Raw genomic sequence first — 19,973 nt, 5'->3', positions numbered from 1 at the left:
CTCTGTTTGTTTTCAGGGAGATCCTCCAGACTTTCCTGTTCTCGCAAGCTTTTCATGAGAATTAATTTTAACAATTTGTTTTAATAGCTGTTTGATACTTTTTATTGTGTCTTGTGTATTTTAATGTGTGTTTTTAAAATTTTTTGCACTGCCTAGAGATGTACATATCAAATGGTATAAAATATGATTGATGATGATGATAAATAAATAAATAAATATGATAAATAATTTTCATATGCTGCCCTTCCAGACATGCGTATCCAGTTCGATGCAAAGAAGTCAAAAGAGTACAGCTTAGAAAAACTGGCTCCTTTTCCTGCCCTCCTCACTCCTGTCAATTTTATCTCGCTTATCTTTGTTTTCTCATTAGTTCATTTAACCCTGGCTTAATACTGCGTTCTCATTGGTCAGGGAGGCTCGGGAGGCTCCGCCCTGTATCCCCCATCCTGTCAGAAACTCCTTAGTTCCTGCTCTGTGGTTGGCCACTGCCTTATCACTCAGAAAAAAGAAACCCAACCTACCATCTCGTCTTCTTGTCAGTACTGCGCACGGTGCCCTCCCCCCGCAATTTGCTTCTCCATTGGCCAGTATTCAGCGCCCCGCCCCCGCGCTCTCCTATTGGCCAGAGCTGCTGTCTTCCTCTCCCAACAGCCCGAGGGGAGGTGGCTCGCTCATTGCTAGCGCGGAGCACTGGCCGGAGGGTCCTGGCAGCGGTGTAGTGAGGAAGTGGCTGTTTCCCCGCTCCAGGCTTCCCAGCCCCGCCGTTCACTTTGCGGCCGGCGGAGAACCGTCTCCGAGGTGAAGGCTGACTGCGGCTGCTTTCTGGAAAGCGAAACCCTGAATAAAATCCGGCGTGGATTTAGGGTTGTTTTTTAAAAACATATATATTATTATTGCTATGCAGCTTCCAGGACTTCGGGGGGAGGGGGAGGGGCGCGCGGGGGGGAAGGGAGGGGGAACCAAGATGGCAGCGGAGGCGCTGAGGTGAGGCGAGGCTCCGGTGGAGCCCAGCGAGCACGGCCACGCCCGCGCCTGCCGAGGAGGGTAGGTGAGAGCGCGGAGGAGGGGAGCCTCAGTCGAGAAGGGCGGGGGAGGAGAGAGAAGGAGCGTTGGGGGCAGAGAGAGAGAGAGCGGTGGGGGAGGGGCGCTGACAGGTGGGGGAGGGGCGACCGGGGGTGGGAGGCTGCCTGAGGCAGAGAGGGCTGATTGGGCCCTGGCCCGAGGGGGAGCAGAGGGGAGGGGCGGCGTGGGGTCGCCTTGACCCCCCGTTTTGACCCCGCTTGAGGGGATCTGGGGTCGTTTTGACCCCCCTTGGGGGGATCTGGGGTCGAGGGAGGGCGCATCCGTGCAGGGGGTTCAGGACAGGGAGTGAGGAGCTCGAATGCGGTGTGTGTGGGGGGGGTTGGTCTAGGGGAGTACGACAAAGCGGAGAGAGGGAGAGCTGGTGGGGAGCGGGTTGGGCAAGCTGGTGCTGGTGGGGTGGTGGAGAGACGAGATGGGGAGCGGGGTTTGCCTGGTCCTGGGCAGCGTCCCCTGCCACAGTTTCCCCCGATGTTTTTGACCCTGATCCTCGCCCCCTGGGGTTTGTGGGTGTTGTTGACTACAACTCCAATCATCCCCAGCCAGCATGCCCCTGCTCGCTGAGCAAAAAGGCACCGTTTAAAAGTGGCTATTCCTTTTATTGTGCAGGGGAGAGCGGCTGGCCTTATCCATCCCCAGCACAATATCCCTCCAGTGAGTGTTGCTAGGGCCTATCTTGTGTTTCCTTTTAGATTGTGAGCCCTTTGGGGACAGGGGTCCTTCTTATTTTTATGTATCGTTTATTTTTCTAAGTAAACTGCTTTGAGAACTTTGGTTGAAGGGCAGTATATAAATATCCGTAGTAGTAGCAGTGGCAGCATTCCTCTAGTGGCTGTTGCTGGTGTCTCTCCTATATTTCTTTTTTAGATTGTGAGCCCATTGGGGACAGGGAGCCAGTTGATTCATTTATTTTATACCTATGCAAACTGCTTTGGGAACTTTGGTTGAAAAGCGGTATATAAATATTTGTTGTGTTGTATTCATCCTCGGCTGCATTGGTTTTTGGCTGGGGATGATGGGAGTTGTAGTCAACAACATCCGCAAATCCCTGTCTCCGGCAGTTCTGGGGGTCTTGGGGTGCCCAGCCTTCGTCCCCAGGTATAGGACTACAGCTCCCATCATCCCCATCCACAGTGGTGAAGGGGGTGATGGGAGATGTTGTCCAGCAAGTTGGTAAGGCCTGGATTGGGTGGTTGGGGTCATGGGACTTGGGAAAGCATGTGTGGTTTGTGAGGGTGGAGGAGAGATCCCTCGGGCAGGGAAAGGTGGTAAGGTGGTTGAGTGGGGAGGAGAATGAAGGGTCGCGGGAGCGAAGGGGGTTTTGTAGCTCAGACAAGGGATGGGGGGGATAAAGAAATACAGTAGTGGGTCGTGGGGCTCGGGAGATGCCAGAGAGAGTGGGTTTTGTGGAAACTGGGTGTGATGACCTGTCAGGGAGGGGTGGAGAGAGCTGGTCAGGTCCCAGGGAAGGCCCGTTTAGTGAGGGAGCTGAGAGGAGCCGACTACAACTCCCATCACCCCCAGCTGCAGTTTCTTGTGGCAGGGAAGATGGGAGTTGTAGTCCCACCACCGCTGGAGAGCCTGAGGCTGGCCACCCCTTACTTATGCTATCCAGTGCTCTGCAGATTGAGTCCCTTGTATTGGTGAATCCTGCTGGCTTCTCTTAAATCGTATAGGCTAATACCAGTCCTCTGCCAAGGGGCGGCTGTGGTCTTCAGGGGTATTGGGGAAAATTGCTGAGATCAAGCAAAGGAGTGTGGTGGGGGGGGCTGGGGAGTTGCGTATGTGTGTGCGTGTCATGGAAGTTGTGTTGATTCTCCATCAGTGTGCAGAAGAAGCAAGTATGTTGTGGGTTGAGGCTTGGAGTGAATGGAGGCGGGGAGCATGGCTATTGCGGGGTCTTCCTGTGGCAGGATCTGAGCAGCTGCTGCTGTTTTTCCCCGGCACCTAAGATGCGTTGTTGGGCTGTCTTTCTCTTTTTTTAAAAAGAGGGGGGAAGTAGTTGGTCATCGGGCAGTAGCTGGAGTCCAAGAGATGGACAGATTGAGCTGGTTCACATGGCGTGCGCTGTTGGCGTGTTGGGTCAAGACAGGTTCACGGGAGGCAGCGCTGCCCTGGCGAGGCAGGCCCTGAAAAGCAAGGGTCAAGGCCTCGTATCAGGGGGTGTGATACTGGCTGCCTGCCTCAAGCCCTCAGGATAGGGTGGGCTGGAGGAAACATCCAGCAAGACTGGGTTGGTGCCGGGCCCAATGACAGGGTGTGTGCCTTACTGTCGGGTTTGCCGTGGGCCGTGGCAGCTGGCAGAGGTGGGGAAAAGAGGGCAGGTTCTGTTGGGGAAGTCCCCTTGGCCGTCACCGTGCAGCGGATTTGTCAGGGATGTGTCTGTCTAGACGCTGGGGGTGAGTGGGAGCGAGGGCAGCTTGCTGGGGTTTCGAAAGAGGAGTCGCTGCCTCACTTTCCTGTTCCCAGCAGCGGCAGGTTGAATCGTTGCCCCTTGCAACACACACACACACACATACACACACACACACAAACAGAGGCGCCAGCAGTTCCCTCCGCTCTGCCATGAGCATCTCCAGCCTCTCCTGGGCTGAGTGGCCAGGGTCCCAATGCCGAGTGGCTTCCCCGAAAGCTGCTCCTGGGGGTGCCATTGCGGAATTCCGCCAGCTCCCAAGTTCCGCAATCGTCTCCATTTTTTGGGATTGGCTCTTGGTGGGCTCTTGCGTAGCTGTGTGTTTTCTTCATGGGAGCAGGTTATTCATTCAGTCCGCAACATACATGCTCCTTTGTCCAAGATGTGGCCATTCCTCTTCTGACTTTTAATTACTTACAGGTATCCCTTGCTCTGCTGTGTTAGATCACTGTGGCAGCATCTTCAGCAGCTTCTTGGTTTCGTGACGGAAGGATTGATTTGTTAACTTGTGAGTTAGTGCCCCATAGTGGGAAGAGCCGCAGCTCAGTGGCAGAGCCCCTGCCTGGCATGCAAAATGTCCCAGGTTCAGTCCCTGACAGCATCTCCAGGTAGGCCTGGGAAAGACCCTTCTCTGTCTGAAACCCTGAAAAGCAGCTGCCAGTCAGTGTTGGCAGCACTGGGCTAGATGCGCCAAAGGTCTGACTCAGTAGACAGCAGTTTAATATATTCATTCATACATAAGACCCTGACTCAAATCTCACTTCTGTCAGAAACTCATAAGAGGCCCTTTAGGAAGCAGCTCTCTTTCTCTCTTTCTTTTTTTCTCAGGGAGTGATATTTTCCAGATCATTATTGTGTATATGTCTCACGTTCTACAACAACTCTGCTCAGTCTTCTGGGGGAACTCATTGCAGAAAGATGTGTGAATCATTTTGAATTCTCGAAAGTGATTGGCATGATTGCTGCTAATCATTTCGACTTATTTCCACCCTATCCTGTGTGCTCCAGGCACATTGCAGAATACATTGCTTTTATGCTCTGTGAGGAACCCTGTAAGGTGGTTTATTTATTTTTGTTAATTTAAAATATTTATACCCCGCCCCTCCAGTGCGCTACTGCTCAGGGCGGCTCACAACAATAAGATAGATACAAGATACAATAAAAGTAATAAAATTAACTAAATTAAACACAAAAAGTTGCCAGATTAAAAACCACAATCATTATGGTTCAAATTAAAGCTTATTTTAAAAACTAAAAACTGAAAATTATAAAAAGCTAAAGAACCTACCAGATATAACAAAAAAAAAATGGAGCATTAAAATAGCAATAGCACTTACATTTATATACCGCTCTATAGCCGGAGCTCTCTAAGCGGTTTACAATGATTTTTAGCATATTGCCCCCAACATTCTGGGTACTCATTTTAACGACCTTGGAAGGATGGAAGGCTGAGTCAACCTTGAGCCCCTGGTCAGGATCGAACTTGTAACCTTCTGGTTACAGGGCGGCAGTTTTACCACTGCGCCACCAGGGGCTCTTTTAAAACCGCCTTTAAAAGGTGTGTTTTAAGATGTTCTTTAAAAACACTGAGGGAGGGAGCATGGCGAACCTCTTCAGGGAGGGCATTCCAAAGCCAAGGGGCCACAACCCAAAAGGCCCTGTCTCTACTCCCCGACAACTGGATCTCTGTTAATGGTGAGGCCACGAGCAGGGCCTGAGACGATGAGCGGAGGGCCCTGGCAGATTCATATGGGCGAATGCGGTCCGACAGGTACCCCAGCCCCAAGCTGTGTAGGGCTTTAAAGGTCAATACCAGCACCTTGAATCCAGAAAGCACGCGGGATGGGGTGGAAGAAACGGGCCTGGCGTTGGGGAGAAGCAGAGGGTGGGAGAAGCGGCCGATGGAGGCGCAGATGTTCTGCGCCTGGCTCAGTGTGTGTGTGTGTGTGTGTGTGCGTGTGTGAGATGGGAGCTGTTGTTATCCCAGCTGTGTCAATAGCCGATGGCAAAGCAGTCCTGCAGCCCAGGAGAGAAGCTCCGGACACGGGAAAGAGTTGGGGAATCTAGCCGTGTAAATGTGGATTCGCAAAACACCTTTGCTGGCGGGTCACATCTTTGTGGCTTTGGCCTTGTGGTCTGGCCCAGCAGTCTGCCACGTGCTGTCTGGGTCTGTGAAACGTCATGAGATCTCCTGTTACTGGCTATCTATTGGCCGACCAAGGAATCGAAAGCACTCGACTACTGCTATGGATATTTATATACCGCTCTTCAACCAAAGTTCTCCAAGCGGTTTACATGGAAAAACAAACACATAAATAAGATGACTCCCTGTCCCCTAAGGGCTCACAATCTCAAAAGAAACATAAGGTAAACAACAGTGACAGCCACTGGAGGGATGCTGTGCTGGAGTTGGATAGGGCCAGTTGCTCTCCCCGTGCTAAATATAAGAGAATCACCACTTCAGCAGGTAGTCTCTTTGCTCAATTGGCAGGGGTCTGTTCTGGTCTTTCGAGACAATGGCCCGGGGGTACAGATTTGGTGTGTAGCCGTGGGGTTCTTGGGCTGGCTTTATACAGGGCTTGCAGTATGCTACCCTCTTGTAGAATCTGAGGGGTGGAAGGGACCTTAAAGGTCTTCTAATCCACCCTTGGCAGATGGCTGTCTAGCTTCTCTTTGAAAACCTCCTGTGAAGCAGAGCCGCCACCGCATGAGGCAGGCTGTTCCACTGTCCAACAGCCTGTGCAGTTAGGGATTTCTTCCTCAGGCTAGCCTCAATCTGCTTCCTTGTAATTTCAGTCCCTTGGTTCTAGTCTGGCCCTCATTCAGAACAAGGCTGCTCCGCCTCCTATTTGTGGCAGCCCTTCGGATATTTGAAGGCTAAACCACTAATGGGCTGAGGGAGGAGGGTGTTTGATATCTCCCTGTTGAGCTGGAGAGACCTCCCTCTCCCTTCCCTTCCTAAGTTTAATCTAGGTTGGCTCCTGGAAAGATTCCCTCCTTCCCATCTCCTCCTCTCTTTCGCCCAGGGCCGCCAAATGGCATTGCCGTGGGACAAGCTTGCTACTTCTGATTTCTTTTTCTTTCTTTCTTTCAGCATACATATATGCTTTTATTTAAACGAGCAGCCCGTGAGCACTCTGCTGCTGCAGTGGTGTAGCAGGGAAGTGCAGATTCCCTGAGAACACTTCAAAAGATCTTAGAAATCTCACAATACAATTAATTTAAAAATACAAAGGTGCATATCTGTGGTGGGGGTGAGGGTGTTGCTGCTTGTCGGTGACGTTCCAGGCACTGACCAGTAGATGCCTGCACCACTTGGCTAATCCCATTCCACCATGCCCAAGAGCCAGTGTGGTGTAGTGGCTAGAGTGCTGGACTAGGACCGGGGAGACCCAAGTTCAAGTCCCCATTCAGCCATGCTACTTGCTCCGTGACTCTGGGCCAGTCGCTTCTCTCTCAGCCTAACCTACTTCACAGGGTGGTTGTTGTGAGGAGAAACTCAAGTATGTAGTACACCACTCTGGGCTCCTTGGAGGAAGAGTGGGATATACTGTAAATGTAATAATAATAATTCCATGCAGTAGTCTGCACAGAATGGCCTTTTCTGAGGGACAGAGCAAGTGCGTCCTCGCTCTGTAGATGTCTTAAAACGGCAATGTTCTGGTATTAAATCAAGTTTTCAATTAAAAATATTTTCTAAACAAGCATTCTTGCTAACTGGTTCCTGTAATACAGTGGTTCCCAACCTGGGGGCCTCCAGAGGTTGCTGAACTACAACTCCCATCAGCCCCAGGCCCAACTTATTGTGTGGCTGTGGGTGATGGGAGTTGTAGTTCAGCAGCCTCTGGGGGGCCCCCAGGTTGGGCGCCCCTTCTGTAGTAGTAAAAATGGTTTGCCAGTCAACAGAGGCAGTATGCTCTGGAGCAGGGATTCTCAACGTTGTGTCCCCAGATGTTATTGGACTTCCACTCCCATAATCCCCAACCAAAGGCCACTGGGGCTGGCAATTATGGAAGTTGAAGTCTAATAACATCTGGGGGCCCAATGTTGAGAATCCCTGCTCTGGAGGATCGTAACCCTCAGCTTTATGGCCCTCATCCTACACAGTTGTACCACAAAATAAAGCTGGACTGTTGGAAAACTGTGGCTTTCTCGGTTGCTGCTATCAAGGCATCTCAATGGGTTATCCTCATCACATGCTCCTGGGCAGAACTATGTAAATTTCTAAGAGAAAAGGTCCTATAGAGCCAAACAGGGATAACCCCACCCCAGTTCTTATAGTCCTGCGTTGCTCCTGGCAGGCTGTTGCTCGTTGTCCCTCATAATCAGGTTTTTAGAGCTATTTGTCTTGAGTGTTTGTGAGTCGTTTGTGTTCCCTCGCGTTCTTCCTTATCGTTCTTTTAAAAAAAAATTCTGTTTGTGTGGGTCGTTGTTTCATCCCCCCCAACTAACTTGCCCCCGGTGTATGGAGCAAGCAGAAAGGGGTAATAATTGTACAAAAAAGGAGGTTAAACATTCTAGTTCCAGCGGGACGTGCTACAGCGCGGTTCCCGAGGAACGCTAGGTTACTTGGCGCTCCGCCTCCGACGATTGCTGGGCACGTAAAGGAAAGCTCCCTGATCCTCCCTGTTCCTAACTCGGCGGACTGGTCTCCGTCTGAGGGGGCAGTGCGAGAGGCTGTTGCTGTCTCGACGGACTGGTCTCCGTCTGAGCGGGCAGCACGGGAGGCTCTGCGTTCGATCGCGCTGCTGGGCGACGAGAACGAGAGCAAGACAGAGGGGAGTGAGTGTGCTGGCCGTCCGAAGCGCCTTACGCGCTATTCAGCGGCAGCGTTGATAGCAGCAGAAGAAAGAGAACAAGTGCCCTTTAAGCTGCTGACTGCTCGCCTCAGATCAGGAGCGCTGCGCCTGGTTCCAGAACCCCCGCCATCGCAAGCAGAGATACGAGCAATTGCGGAGGGGCGCAAAATGGAGGCCTGCTCGATTGCAATTCAGTCCTCCCAAGATGGCGGCCGCACAAGGGAGCAGGAGAAAAGCCCGCCAAATTCAAGAACGCAACTCTGCAGCCTCTGATCAGGGCACGGGGGGGGGGGGGTGCGGTTGCGGGGACTTCTAAGAGGGATACCCCTTCCTCCATTCCAAAAGAGGTTCCCCCTGAGTGGCAGGCCTGGCTAAAAAATGCCATAGTGGATACTGTTTACCAACTAAAGCCGCCTAAAAAATCTAAAAAATCCAAGAGGCGTAGGCGCCCTTCCTCCTCCTCTTCTGAAGAGTCTTCTGGCTCTAGTTTCTCAGAGCAATTATCTAGAAAAGCAAAATCAAAAAGAAAGCATATTAAAAAATCCAAAAAACCTAGCAAAAAGCCTATTTCCATACATTCATCTGAACTCTCAGGGGAAGATTCGGGGGAACCTACTGCTAAGGTGGTGCGCCCTATAAAGCAGAGCAAAGTACCGAAACCATTGCCTCTTGAGGAAGAGGACATACTGGAGGCCCCGGTGGGGCTAGAAGGCTCGTCCTGGCAGGTAGACCGGGCCTCCGCGCCGCGCAAAGCCTCAGTAGCGTCTGGGATTTTGCCGAGAGAGGAGCTCTGTTCGCGAGCTCCTCTCTATTTTTAAATCAACTTCTGGTGAGGACTCGGGCTGGGCAGCTGGGAGGGAGGGAGGAGGCCGGGCTGCTGGGAGGGCGGGTGGGCGAGCGACGGGGGCAGCAGTAGCTTTGGGCCTAATCCGCTTGCGGGGGAGGCGGCGGGGGCGGCTGGTTTCCAGCGCCCCAATTACTTGGTCATATACGGGCGCTGGAGGGGGCAAAGAGGCGGGAGGGGTACGCAAGCCCTCACCGCCCTTAAAGAAAGACCCCCCACCCGGACCCGAACCGGCCACGTCCGAACCGGTCTGGAGATTTCGGAGCCCTTTTGAATGGCCTCCGGACCGGTTCGGACAAACCCCTACCGTTTCCCTTCCTGGGATCTGAACCTTGTTCTGAGGGCATTACAACAGGCGCCCTTTGAACCTATTCGGTCGATCCCCCTGAGGCTACTCTCTCTGAAGCTGGCCTTCCTGGTGGCGGTGACTTCAGCCAGAAGGGTTTCCGAATTGAGGGCACTATCGGTGCACAAGTCCTACGGTATAATGTTGGTACATTGGACTCTGTCCGACTCATCCCGGACCCGTTCATTCTCCCGAAGGTGCTTTCTGAGTTTCATATGGCACAGGACATTTTTCTTCCATCATTTTGCCCGCAGCCTACTCACCCTCATGAGAAGTTGTGGCATAAACTGGATGTTCGACGGTGCTTGAAGCAATACATTAAACGAACTGCTGAATTCTGCAAGACGGAATCCCTGTTTATATCATATCTACCAACTTCCATGGGAGAGGTGGTGTCTTCCAAATCAATTGCCAGGTGGATCAGGGCGTGTATATCATTAGCATACGAGACTCAAAAAGTACGCCCACCGGATAACATCTGGGCCCACTCTACCATGTCAACGGCTACATCAGCGGCCTTCGCCACCAATGCCCCCATTCAGGAAATTTGTAAGGCAGCAGTGTGGAAGAGTCCCTCCACTTTTATAAAACATTATAGAATTGACTTGTACGCCTCCGCCCAGGCAGCATTTGGGAGGCGGGTTCTTCAGAGGGTGCTTCCCCAGGAGTAGAGCAGCTGGTGGGTTCCCTCCCGGAGACATACTACTTGGGTATGTCCCAATGAGATGCCTGGATAGCAGCAACTGAGAACGGAGCATTGGTCACTTACCGTGAAGGCTTCTTCTGCTTGCTGCTGTCAAGGCATCTCAGCCCACCCTTATATTTTTTTACCGTCTCTTCATAATTTGCTGCTGTTCTACTCCATGGGAAAAGTATTGGCTTATCTGTTTAAATATGGGGACGGCTGGAATTGACAGGGGTATCATCTCTTCTGTTCTTTCCTGTACCATGTATGGCGATTCTGTTGTTATTACTCTCTGTCTTCCGTGACTCGGCCTATAAGAACTGGGGTGGGGTTATCCCCGTCCGGCTCTATAGGACCTTTTCTCTTAGAAATTTACATAGTCCTGCCCAGGAGCATGTGACGAGGATAACCCAATGAGATGCCCTGACAGCAGCAACCAGAAGAAGCCTTCACGGTAATTGACCAATGCTCCGGTTTGTAATTCTTCCGAAAGAAATGCACATGAAGCTATCAACAGGCAGGTTTCCAAGCTCTTACCCCACATGGGTTTCTGCGCAGAGGAAACACGAGTGAAGTGTTTCTTAGTTCACAGAATCAAGAAAGCCAAGAATATTGTGTTGTCCTACTTAATCATGACATACCTGTGTGCCTCCTGTCCTTTGTCCCGAGATCCCATGGTTCACCAGAAGCTGCCTTCTACTGAGTCAGACCCTTGGTCCATCGGGCTCAGTCGTGTTGACACTGACTGGCAGCTGCTCTCCATGGTTTCAGGCAGTTTTTCTTTCCCAGCCCTACCTGGAGATGCTGCCAGGGATTGAAGCTGGGCCCTTCTGCATGCCAAGCAGGTGCTCTCCTTCTGAGCTCCATCCCCATCCCCTAAGGGGAAGGTCTTACAGCGCTCACAGGTAGCCACCCATACAAATGCAAACCAGGGCACTTCCTGCTTAGCACGGGGCCATTCATGTTCACTCTTGCAAGACCCACTCTCCTCCACGGTGGTAAATGACAAATGAGGAACAATAACATTTCATTTAAAAACATAACACTAAACAAACTGAAAGGAAAACACAGGGCTTCTCGGAGGAACAAAAAGAGCAGGCTGCAGTCCCTCTGAAAGAGTGGGAGTGAACGAGCCCCATGGCCCTCCTCTGAGAGTGAGTTCCACAGCCCTAGGGGCAATCACTGGGAAGGCCCTGCCCCATGTTCTCAATAAAAGAGCTTCTGCAGGTATTGAGAACAGTGCCCTCCTGGCTGTCCTGGTCAGGTGGGTGGACTCAGCAGCTAGCTGGTGGTCCTTAATGTACCTGGAGCCCAAGGCCTGGTAGCTTTTGTGGGCCATGGCCGCCTCCCATCTGACGCAGGAGGAAAACTGAGGTACTGCTGGGTAGGGCGATTTGGCCAGTGTTGGCAAATGGTAGACATGAGCCAGGCTGCAGAAATCCACTCGTCAACTAGTCTGTGGCGAGTGAAAAAGGATGCCTGAAGAGTGAAAAAAACGTCCTGATGAGCAATGTACCAACATAGCTTGATGAGTAAAATATTGGGCTGATAAGCTGAGCCAACATTTCTCCACCCTTGGACGTGAGAGCACCCTGCACTTTGGGCACTGAGGTGCTAAGCAAGGGTGATGGAAGAGCAGCATTTTGCTTAGGCCCCCCCTTGATTATCCCAGGCCCCCCTTCATTATCTCCCTTACTTGGAGAGACCTCCAGAGAGAGGGGCAAACATGGGTGCCCTCTCCCCTAGTTATGCCTCTGGAGACCTGTGAGCACTGTAAGAGATTCCCCTGGGAAGAGCACCTGCCTGCAGCCCTGGAGAAGCCGCTGCTGCCAGCCTGTGTAGACAGTACTGAGCTAGATGGACCAAGGGCCTGACTCGGTATGTGGCAGCTTCCTCTGTTCCGAACCCCTGCAGTGATAGAGGTCAATATTAGCAAGAGGTTGCTAGAATGCAGGTGGGGGTGTGCTCATGTGCTCAAACGTGCCATCCTGGCGGGGGTGGGGGGGCACAGCTTCTCACAGCAGGCAGTACAGAGCTAAAAGAGACACATTTTAACGTGGTGATTCTCTTTATTGAGCAGAGGGAGAGTAACTGGCCCTCTCCATCCCCAGCACAGCATCCCTCCAGTGACTGTTGCTGGTGTCTGACTTATGTTTCTTTTTAGATTGTGAGCCCTTCGGTGACAGGGAACCATCTCATTTATTTCTTTATTATTTCTCTACGTAAACCGCCTTGAGCCATTTTTGGAAGGGCGGTATAGAAATTGAATTAATAATAATAATCATAATAATAATTAATAATAATTAATAATAGATGGACAAGGAGTCTGGCTCGGTAGAAGGCTGCTCCCTGTATTCGTCCCGAGCATCCAGACCTTGGCGACAGAGTGCCTGCTCTGCGTGCAGAAGGCCCCAATTCAATCTGGCAGTATCTCTCCTATATCTCCGTGGCACTGGGAAAAGACCCCTGTCTCAAATCCTCACAAGTCGCTGCGGCCGGCATGCACCATGGGTTAGACGGGTCAGTCAATGGACTTGGGATAAAGGTCTACCTAAGTTGCTGTGCACGTTTACCAGGAGTCTAGTGACTGTGTGCACTGTGCATGGCAGAGGTTCGCTTTCTAACCAGGGACTTCCTGATTCATAATTCACGGGCCACTGAATTGAGCCAGAATTTCCTCTCTCAGGGTGGGGGGAGGTCCAGGAAAACCACTTCTTCGCCTTGCTCTGTTTTGACTCGTGCTTTCGATTCCGGTGCTCACTGCATTTCCTGATGGGGTGTGTGCGCGTGTTTGTGTGCAGTAAAGGTAAAGTGCCGTCAAGTCGCTCTCAACTCCTGGCGCCCACAGAGCCCTGTGGTTGTCCTTGGTAGAATACAGGAAGGGTTGACCACTGCCTCCTCCTGCGCAGCATGAGAAGATGCCTTTCAGCATCTTCCTAGATCGGGCTGCTGCCCGATAAAGGTATTTCCCATAATCTTAGAAACATACCAGCGGGGATTCGAGCCGGCAACCTTCTGCTTGTTAGTCAAGCATAAGCATTTCCCCGCTGCGCCACTTAAGGTGGTTGTGCCTGAGTCTAATTCTGTTTGCTTGTTCTTCTGAGTGAAGTGATGTGGGGGGGGTGTTCTGGGAGGGAACAGAGGGTCATCCCTGTGGTGTTTGGTTGCCAGAGCCAAATGGGTCAGATTCTTCCTCCTAGAGAAACCTAGAAGGCTTTTTCGTGGCCGCTTCTTTGAAAACCAGCTCCTCTTGATGCCCTCAGTTTTTTCTCCCTTTGGTGGTGCCAGTTCTGGTTGGGGTGGGCAGCTGGGGACCCCTAGAGCTCAGTCTGGCCTGCCTGTCGAGCCAGGGCAGTGTAGTGGTTAGAGGGCTCCGCTAGAAGCAGGAGAGCCATGAAGCTTGCTAACCTTGTTCTCTCTCTCTCTCTCTCTCTCTCTCTCTCTCTCTCTCTCTCTCCACCTGACCTAGCTTGGTGTGAGGATAAAACAGACAGGGAGATCTTGTGCCCTGCCCTGAGCTCCTTGGAGGCAGGGTGGCATAGAAGTATAATGAAAGAGAACCCTCCTCCCTCCTAGAATGCAGAGGAGAGCTGGTCTTGTGGTAGCAAGCAGGACTTGTCCTCTTTGTTAAGCAGGGCCTGCCCTGGATGTATATGAATAGGAGACCACATGTGAGCACTGTGAGATCTTCCCCTTAAGGGATGGAGCCTCTCTGGGAAGAGCATCTAGGTCCCAAGTTCCCTCCCTGGCAGCATCCCCAATATCGGGCTGAGAGAGAGATTCCTGCCTGCAACCTGGGAGAAGCCGCTGCCAGTCTGGGTTGACAGTAATGAACTAGATGGCCCAATGGTTTGACTCAGTATATTGCAGCTTCCTATGTTCCTAATGCTGGAGTGGGAAGGCGCCTCGGAGGTCTTCTCATCCAACCCCCTTCTCAGTGCAGGTACGCACCTCAGCTCATGGTTTGCTCACTTTGGAACAAAAGTTGTCAAAGTGGCCCTTCATTCTGCATCTCTGCCATGCCCAGGGAGTGAGCAGCTGGGGCGTGTGTGGGGAGCGACAGAGCTTCTGCTGCTGCCCTAAAGAGGGAGTCCTTTGCCTGGGTCTTGGCTCAGTGAGTGTTGCAGTCCATTCAGCCTTTGCTGGGTTCAGAATATGGACTCCGTGCCAACCAGCCACTTACGGAGTTGGGGGGCAGACCCATCAAGAACCTCATTTCAGCAGGCCTTCCCCTAACTTTCTCTGCCTGTCTCTTTCATATCAGTATATCAGGATTTGACAAATCCCAGGTGCTAGGGAACCGCGGTGCTTAGAAATTTAACCGCGGCACCTCGACTAGGCTGTTCGGAGGTAGAGCTATGGAATAGAATCTTTCTTTGCCCCATGCAGCTCGCTTTCTGTTCCAAGAGTGTTAAAAGGAAATAAACAGTGTCCATCACGAAGTCTGGTAATTTTGTCAAACGGCTGTTCTCCGGCTCCTGCATTTTTGGGCAGGGTCCTAGATCAAATGAAAACTCATCAAGGCCTGTTATACACACACTTTGTTCTCTTTGGGAAGAGAGCTGGTCTTGTGGTAGCAAGCAGGACTTGTCCCCTTAAGCTAAGCAGGATCCGCCCTGGTTGCATATGAAAGGGGGACTAGAAGTGTGAGCACTGGAAGAGATTCCCCTTAGGGGCTGGAGCTGCTCTGGGAAGAGCATTTAGGCTCCAAGTTCCTTCCCTGGCATCTCCAAGAGATTCCTGCCTGCCACCTTGGAGAAGCCGCTGCCAGTCTGTGCAGACACTACTGAGCGAGATGGACAAAGGGTCTGACTCAGTATATGGTAGCTTCTTATGTTCCTACGTTCTTTGACTGCCTTGTTTTAATGATTGTCTTTTATCCCTCTGTTTTTATGGGATCTTTGAAGCAATTCTGTTTTGCTGCGGCTTCCCCCCAAACGTGCCGTAAATCGCCACGAATTCATACGTGAAGAACGGGGGCGTACAACTCTTTTAGACAATAAATGATGTTGGCTCTGTTGGAAGAGCCAAACTCTGGTCATGCTGATGTGGGTGGGAGCACACCAGGGGTGGCTGTGGTACCTTTTGAAACTGGGCATTGACACCTCTCAAATGGAAGGCCTGATTCTGCTCTGGCAAGCAAGGCTGGCCAGTCGGCACCATCAGGATGATTTCGGATTGTGTTCCTTCTGTCTCACGAAGATGGCTATGGCTGATGGTTACCAGTAGCTGTTAACTAGCAGAGGTTGGGGTGTGTGTGTGTGTGACAGGTTGGTTCCTCTCTGCTTTTGCGTAGATCTCTCTCTCTCTCTCTCTCTCTCTCTCTCTCTCTCTCTCTCTCTCTCTCTCAAATGTAAGTGGTGCTATTTTTGCAATATATGGGATTATTGGGTCAACTGGATGTGAGATTCTCTCTGCTGTGAAGCAGATTCTTTGCAGCGTTTTGTGGGGAGCGGGGAGGAAGCCGCCAAACCTCAGCAGAGAGAAGCCGAGCACAGGCTTCCTGTCCCAGAAGACGAGAGCCCTTGCTTCAGGCTCCGTTATCGAGAGCACCGCTCTTCACCCAGATCTGTGGTGGAGATCCACTCTGATCAACGATTGGGCCAGGTCTCCGTGCCCATGGGTGGAAGCAGTGGGGTGAGAAGGGATTTGAGGTGCTGCCGTAAGGACCCCAGCACTCTTGTGCGGCTGTCGAGGGATGGGCTTGCCCAGTAGGCGCTCTCTCGGCATCGGAGGCATTGTTGGTTCTGTAGCTTGAGCTCAGGGTTGGAGGCCCTGCTTTCCAGCCGGCTTTGAGTGCATGTCTGCTGGGTGGGAACTAGGGGCGGGGTCTTTTCGGTGGCAGCACCAAGCTTTGGGGACTTGTTCCTCAGGGAAGTGCCACACGCTCCCTCTCTTGCCCCCTGCAGACAGCAATTGGAGCTGCTCTTATCCCCTCCGTTGGATGTTCTGAGCAGGCTCTGCTGCTTGTGTCTTACTGCCATGATTCTATGCCGCTTGTGTGGTGGTGGTGGGGTGTGTGTGGATTGTTTGTTAACTGCCCTGAGCTCCTGTTTATGAGGGTGGATGGGAGCGAACTTCCTTAACTCTGGGGATCCTCAGGGTGTGCGGCTTGAAACCGCTGGGCATGTCTGCTCCTCTGTCCACTGCTGTGCTGCCCGGACCTCGGCAGTCGGGAGGCGAAGCCATCCCGAGGCCTGCGTGCAGATTGTGCTTGCTTGCTGTTCAGCATCCTGCAAGCCGTGTGGGGTCTCAGACAGGGGTCCCCAGGTGTGGCTGGCCTGCCAAGCATCCCCTTCCACAATGGTCCTTGCAGCTGAGGATGATGGGAGTTGTAGTCCAGAAAGAGCTGGATACCCAAGCTTGAGACCCCTTGTTCTAGGGCAGAGGTAGGCAGCCTTGTTGTTGGATCTGTTGTGGCTAGGGGTGGTGGGAGTTGTTCAGCATCAGAGAGGAGAGCTGGTTCTGTGGTGGCAAGCATGAATGGTCCCCTCTGCTAAGCAGGGACCACCCCGGGTTGCATGTGAATGGGAGACTACAATTGTGAGCCCTGGAAGAGATTCCCCTTAGGGGATAATGCGGCCACTCTGGGAAGAGCACCTGCATGCTTGCATGCAGAAGGTCCCAAGTCCCCTCTCTGGCAGCATCTCCAAGACAGGGCTGAGAGAGACTCCTACCTGCAACCTTGGAGAAGCCACTGCCAGTCCGTGAAGACAATACTGAGCTAGATGGACCAAAGGTCTATGGCAGCTTCCTGTGTTCCTATGAGAGCTGGTCTTGTGGAAGCAAGCATCCTTGTCCCCTTTGCTAAGCAGGGTCTGCCCTGGTTTGCATTTGAATGGGAGACTAGAAGTGTGAGCCCTGTAAGATATACCTCATGGGGTTGTCATGAGGACAAACATAACCATGTACACTGCTCTGGGCTCTTTGGGAGAAGAGCAGGGTATAAATTAAATAAATATATAATAAATTCCCCTTAGAGGATGGGGCCGCTCTGAGAAGAGCACCTGCCTGCTTGTGTGCAGATGGTTCCCAGTTCCCTCCCTGGCAGCATTTCCAGATAGGGCTGAGACAGACTCCTGCCTGTACCCTTGGAGAAGCCACTAGGGATGTGCAAAAAATTTCGGGCACAGAACAGAAGTTTTTTCTGAGGTGTGAATTCTCATTCTATCATAGCAAATGAGATTTTTTTCAATTAAACAACTCTCATGACCCCACTTTCACTTTTTCACACTCTCTATTACTATGAATAATATGAGGAAGTAATCAATTTAGCACACTTCACCTTATGAAGACAAACCTCATAAAAATAAACACCAAAATTCACCCCTCTGCCCAATCACTCTTAAATTGGGGGTGGGTGGTAGCCTCCACCCACTAGGCACTATCTACCAGCCCACCCCACTCCTTTGGGGCAGATCCACTTTCTGCCCCCAATCTGCCCCAAAGACACCCAAACTTCAAATATTCCCAAAAAATCAGCCCTCTGCCCAATCCCCCTGAAATTGGGGTGGTAGCCTCCACCCATTAGGCACTACCACCCCACCCCACTCTTTTGGGGCAGATCCACTTTCTGCCCCCAAACTGCCCCAAAGTCACTAAACCTTCAAAAATTCTCAAAAAACCAGCCCTTTGTCCAAACCCCCTGAAATTGGGGTGGTAGCCTCCACCCATTAGGCACTACCACCCCACCCCACTATTCTGCCCCAGGCCCCACTTTCTGCCCCAATCTGCCCCAATCTGCCCCAAAGACATGAAAATTTCAGAAATTTACCAAAAATCAGCCCTTTGCCCAATCCCCCTGAAATTGGGGTGGTAGCCTGCACCCATTAGGCACTACCACCCCACCCCACTCCTTTTGCCCAGATCCCATGCTATGCCCCCGAACTGCCCCAAAGTTGCTAAAACTTCAAAAATTCGCCAAAAATCAGGACTGTGCCCAATCCCCCTGAAATTGGGGTGGTAGACTCTACCCATTGGGCACTACCACCCCACCCCAAAATTTTCCCCCTGGGCCCCTTTTTACCCTCCCCGAATCGATTCGGATTAGGATTAAATCCGAATCCGAAACGAATCAAGGGTGATTTGGGTGACCCAGATTCGGGCACAAAACAGAACAGGGGTGATTCGGTTCGGGTCCAAGCCGAATCACCCGAAAACCCGAATTGCACACCCCTAGAAGCCACGGCCAGTCCAGGTAGGCCATCCTGAGCTAGAGGGACCAGGGGTCTGACTTGGCAGAAGGCAGCTTCCTAGGTTCCTCTCATCTGGAGAGCCAAGGTGGCCTGCTCTTCTCCAGAGCCCCACTTGCATGCCCCCCAGCACACACACACCAGCCCCCTAGCTTTCAGCTGGCAATCACTGCTGTTCTCGGGTGAGCTGGGTCAGGTATCCCAGGCTGGGTTTCGTTGGCTTCTTATCAGCTCTAACTCTCTTCTTTCTCTAGGCGGTTTCCTGGAAACATGCTTGCTCACCGGTCTTGATCTGGAAGCGTAGCAAAGACTCCTCCTCCGAAAATGTCAAGCTCAGGCTACCCTCCTAACCAGGGAGCGTTCAGCGCGGAGCAGGGCCGCTACCAGACCCACTCGGTCCAGTACACCTTCCCTGGCAGCCGGCTCCAACAGGCAAGTGGCAGGTGCTGTGTGCGTGCCGGGAAACCCTGGGTGGCTCCTGCTGTGATTGCAGCCATGTTCAGAAGCTGGTTTCTGGGTTCCCACTCTTGGTCACACTGGCGAGTGACCGAGGCCCACAGATCCGAGTCGTATTATGTGGACAGAAGCTGGTCCCGTGAATGGGGGCATTGGCAGCAGTGAGGGTGGTTGTGAGAAGAAGCATTTCCTTGGAGGAAGAATGGGATCAGTTTCTGTCCATTGATCAGCCTGCTTAGCCGTAGCATTATCACGAGATGTTTGATTGGGAAATGACATTGTTAAAGTGAGGACACCAATTCTCGGTTGCTGCTATCAAGGCATCTCATTGAGTTATCCTCATCACGTGCTCCTGGGCAGGACTATGTAAATTTCTAAGAGAAAAGGTCTATCTCGGCGGACTGGTCTCCGTCCGAGGGGGCAGTGCGAGAGGCTGTTCCTGTCTCGTCGGACTGGTCTCCCTCAGAGTGGGCAGCGTTAGCAACTCTTCGTTCGATCGCACCACTGGGTAGCGAGAAAGAGAGGAAAACGGACAGAAGAGAGTGCGCTGACCATCCGAAGCGCCTGACGCGCTTATCGGCGGCAGCGTTCTTTGCAGCAGAGGAGAGAGAAAAAGCAGGGAGAGAGAAAGCAGCTTTCGACCTGTTGTCTGCACAGCTCAGGTCAGGAGCGCTACGCCCGATTCTGAACACACACACCCCTCGCAAGCGGAGATAAGGGCGATTGTGGAGGGCCACAAAATGGAGGCCAGTTCGGGCACTAGTCAACCCCTCCAAGATGGCGGCCGTACAGAAGGAGCGGGAGAAAAGCCCGCCAAAACCCAGAATGCAACTGAGCAGTTGGTGAGATCTGATCAGGGCACAGGGTGGGTGGGTGCGGGGACTTCTAAGAGGGATACTCCCCCCTCCATTCCAAAGCAGGTTCCCCCTGAGTGGCAGGCTTGGCTAAAAAATGCCATAGTAGATACGGTTTACCAACTAAAGCCGCCTAAAAAATCTAAAAAATCCAAGAAGCGTAGGCACCCTTCCTCCTCTTCTGAAGAGTCCTCTGACTCTAGTTCCTCAGAGCAATTACCTAGAAAGGTAAAATCAAAAAGAAAGCATATTAGAAAGTCCAAAAAACCTAGCAAAAAGCCTATTTCTATACATTCGTCTGAAC

General features: G+C 52.0%; 1 protein-coding gene across 9 annotated transcripts in view; it reads left to right on the top strand.

Moving 5' to 3' along the window:
* The first annotated feature begins 732 nt into the window (after positions 1 to 732).
* The window catches only part of LOC128335929 (nuclear receptor corepressor 1-like), a 109,754-nt gene continuing 90,513 nt past the window's right edge, over positions 733 to 19,973 (top strand). For 4 of the 9 annotated variants that reach the window (XM_053274859.1, XM_053274857.1, XM_053274855.1 and 1 more), the window contains exons 1-2: positions 734 to 798; positions 18,614 to 18,791. In XM_053274859.1, coding sequence (XP_053130834.1) covers positions 18,684 to 18,791 — 108 coding nt within the window. In that variant the 5' untranslated portion in view covers positions 734 to 798; positions 18,614 to 18,683. Of the gene's footprint in view, positions 799 to 940; positions 1,049 to 18,613; positions 18,792 to 19,973 lie in introns of those variants that run through there. The other 5 variants (XM_053274856.1, XM_053274861.1, XM_053274860.1 and 2 more) reach the window with 4 other exon arrangements.

This window comes from Hemicordylus capensis, chromosome 12 (genome assembly GCF_027244095.1).
Source record: "Hemicordylus capensis ecotype Gifberg chromosome 12, rHemCap1.1.pri, whole genome shotgun sequence".
NCBI lineage: Eukaryota > Metazoa > Chordata > Lepidosauria > Squamata > Cordylidae > Hemicordylus > Hemicordylus capensis.
Note: the sequence above shows the minus strand (reverse complement) of the source record. Positions and strands in the feature narration are given on the sequence as shown.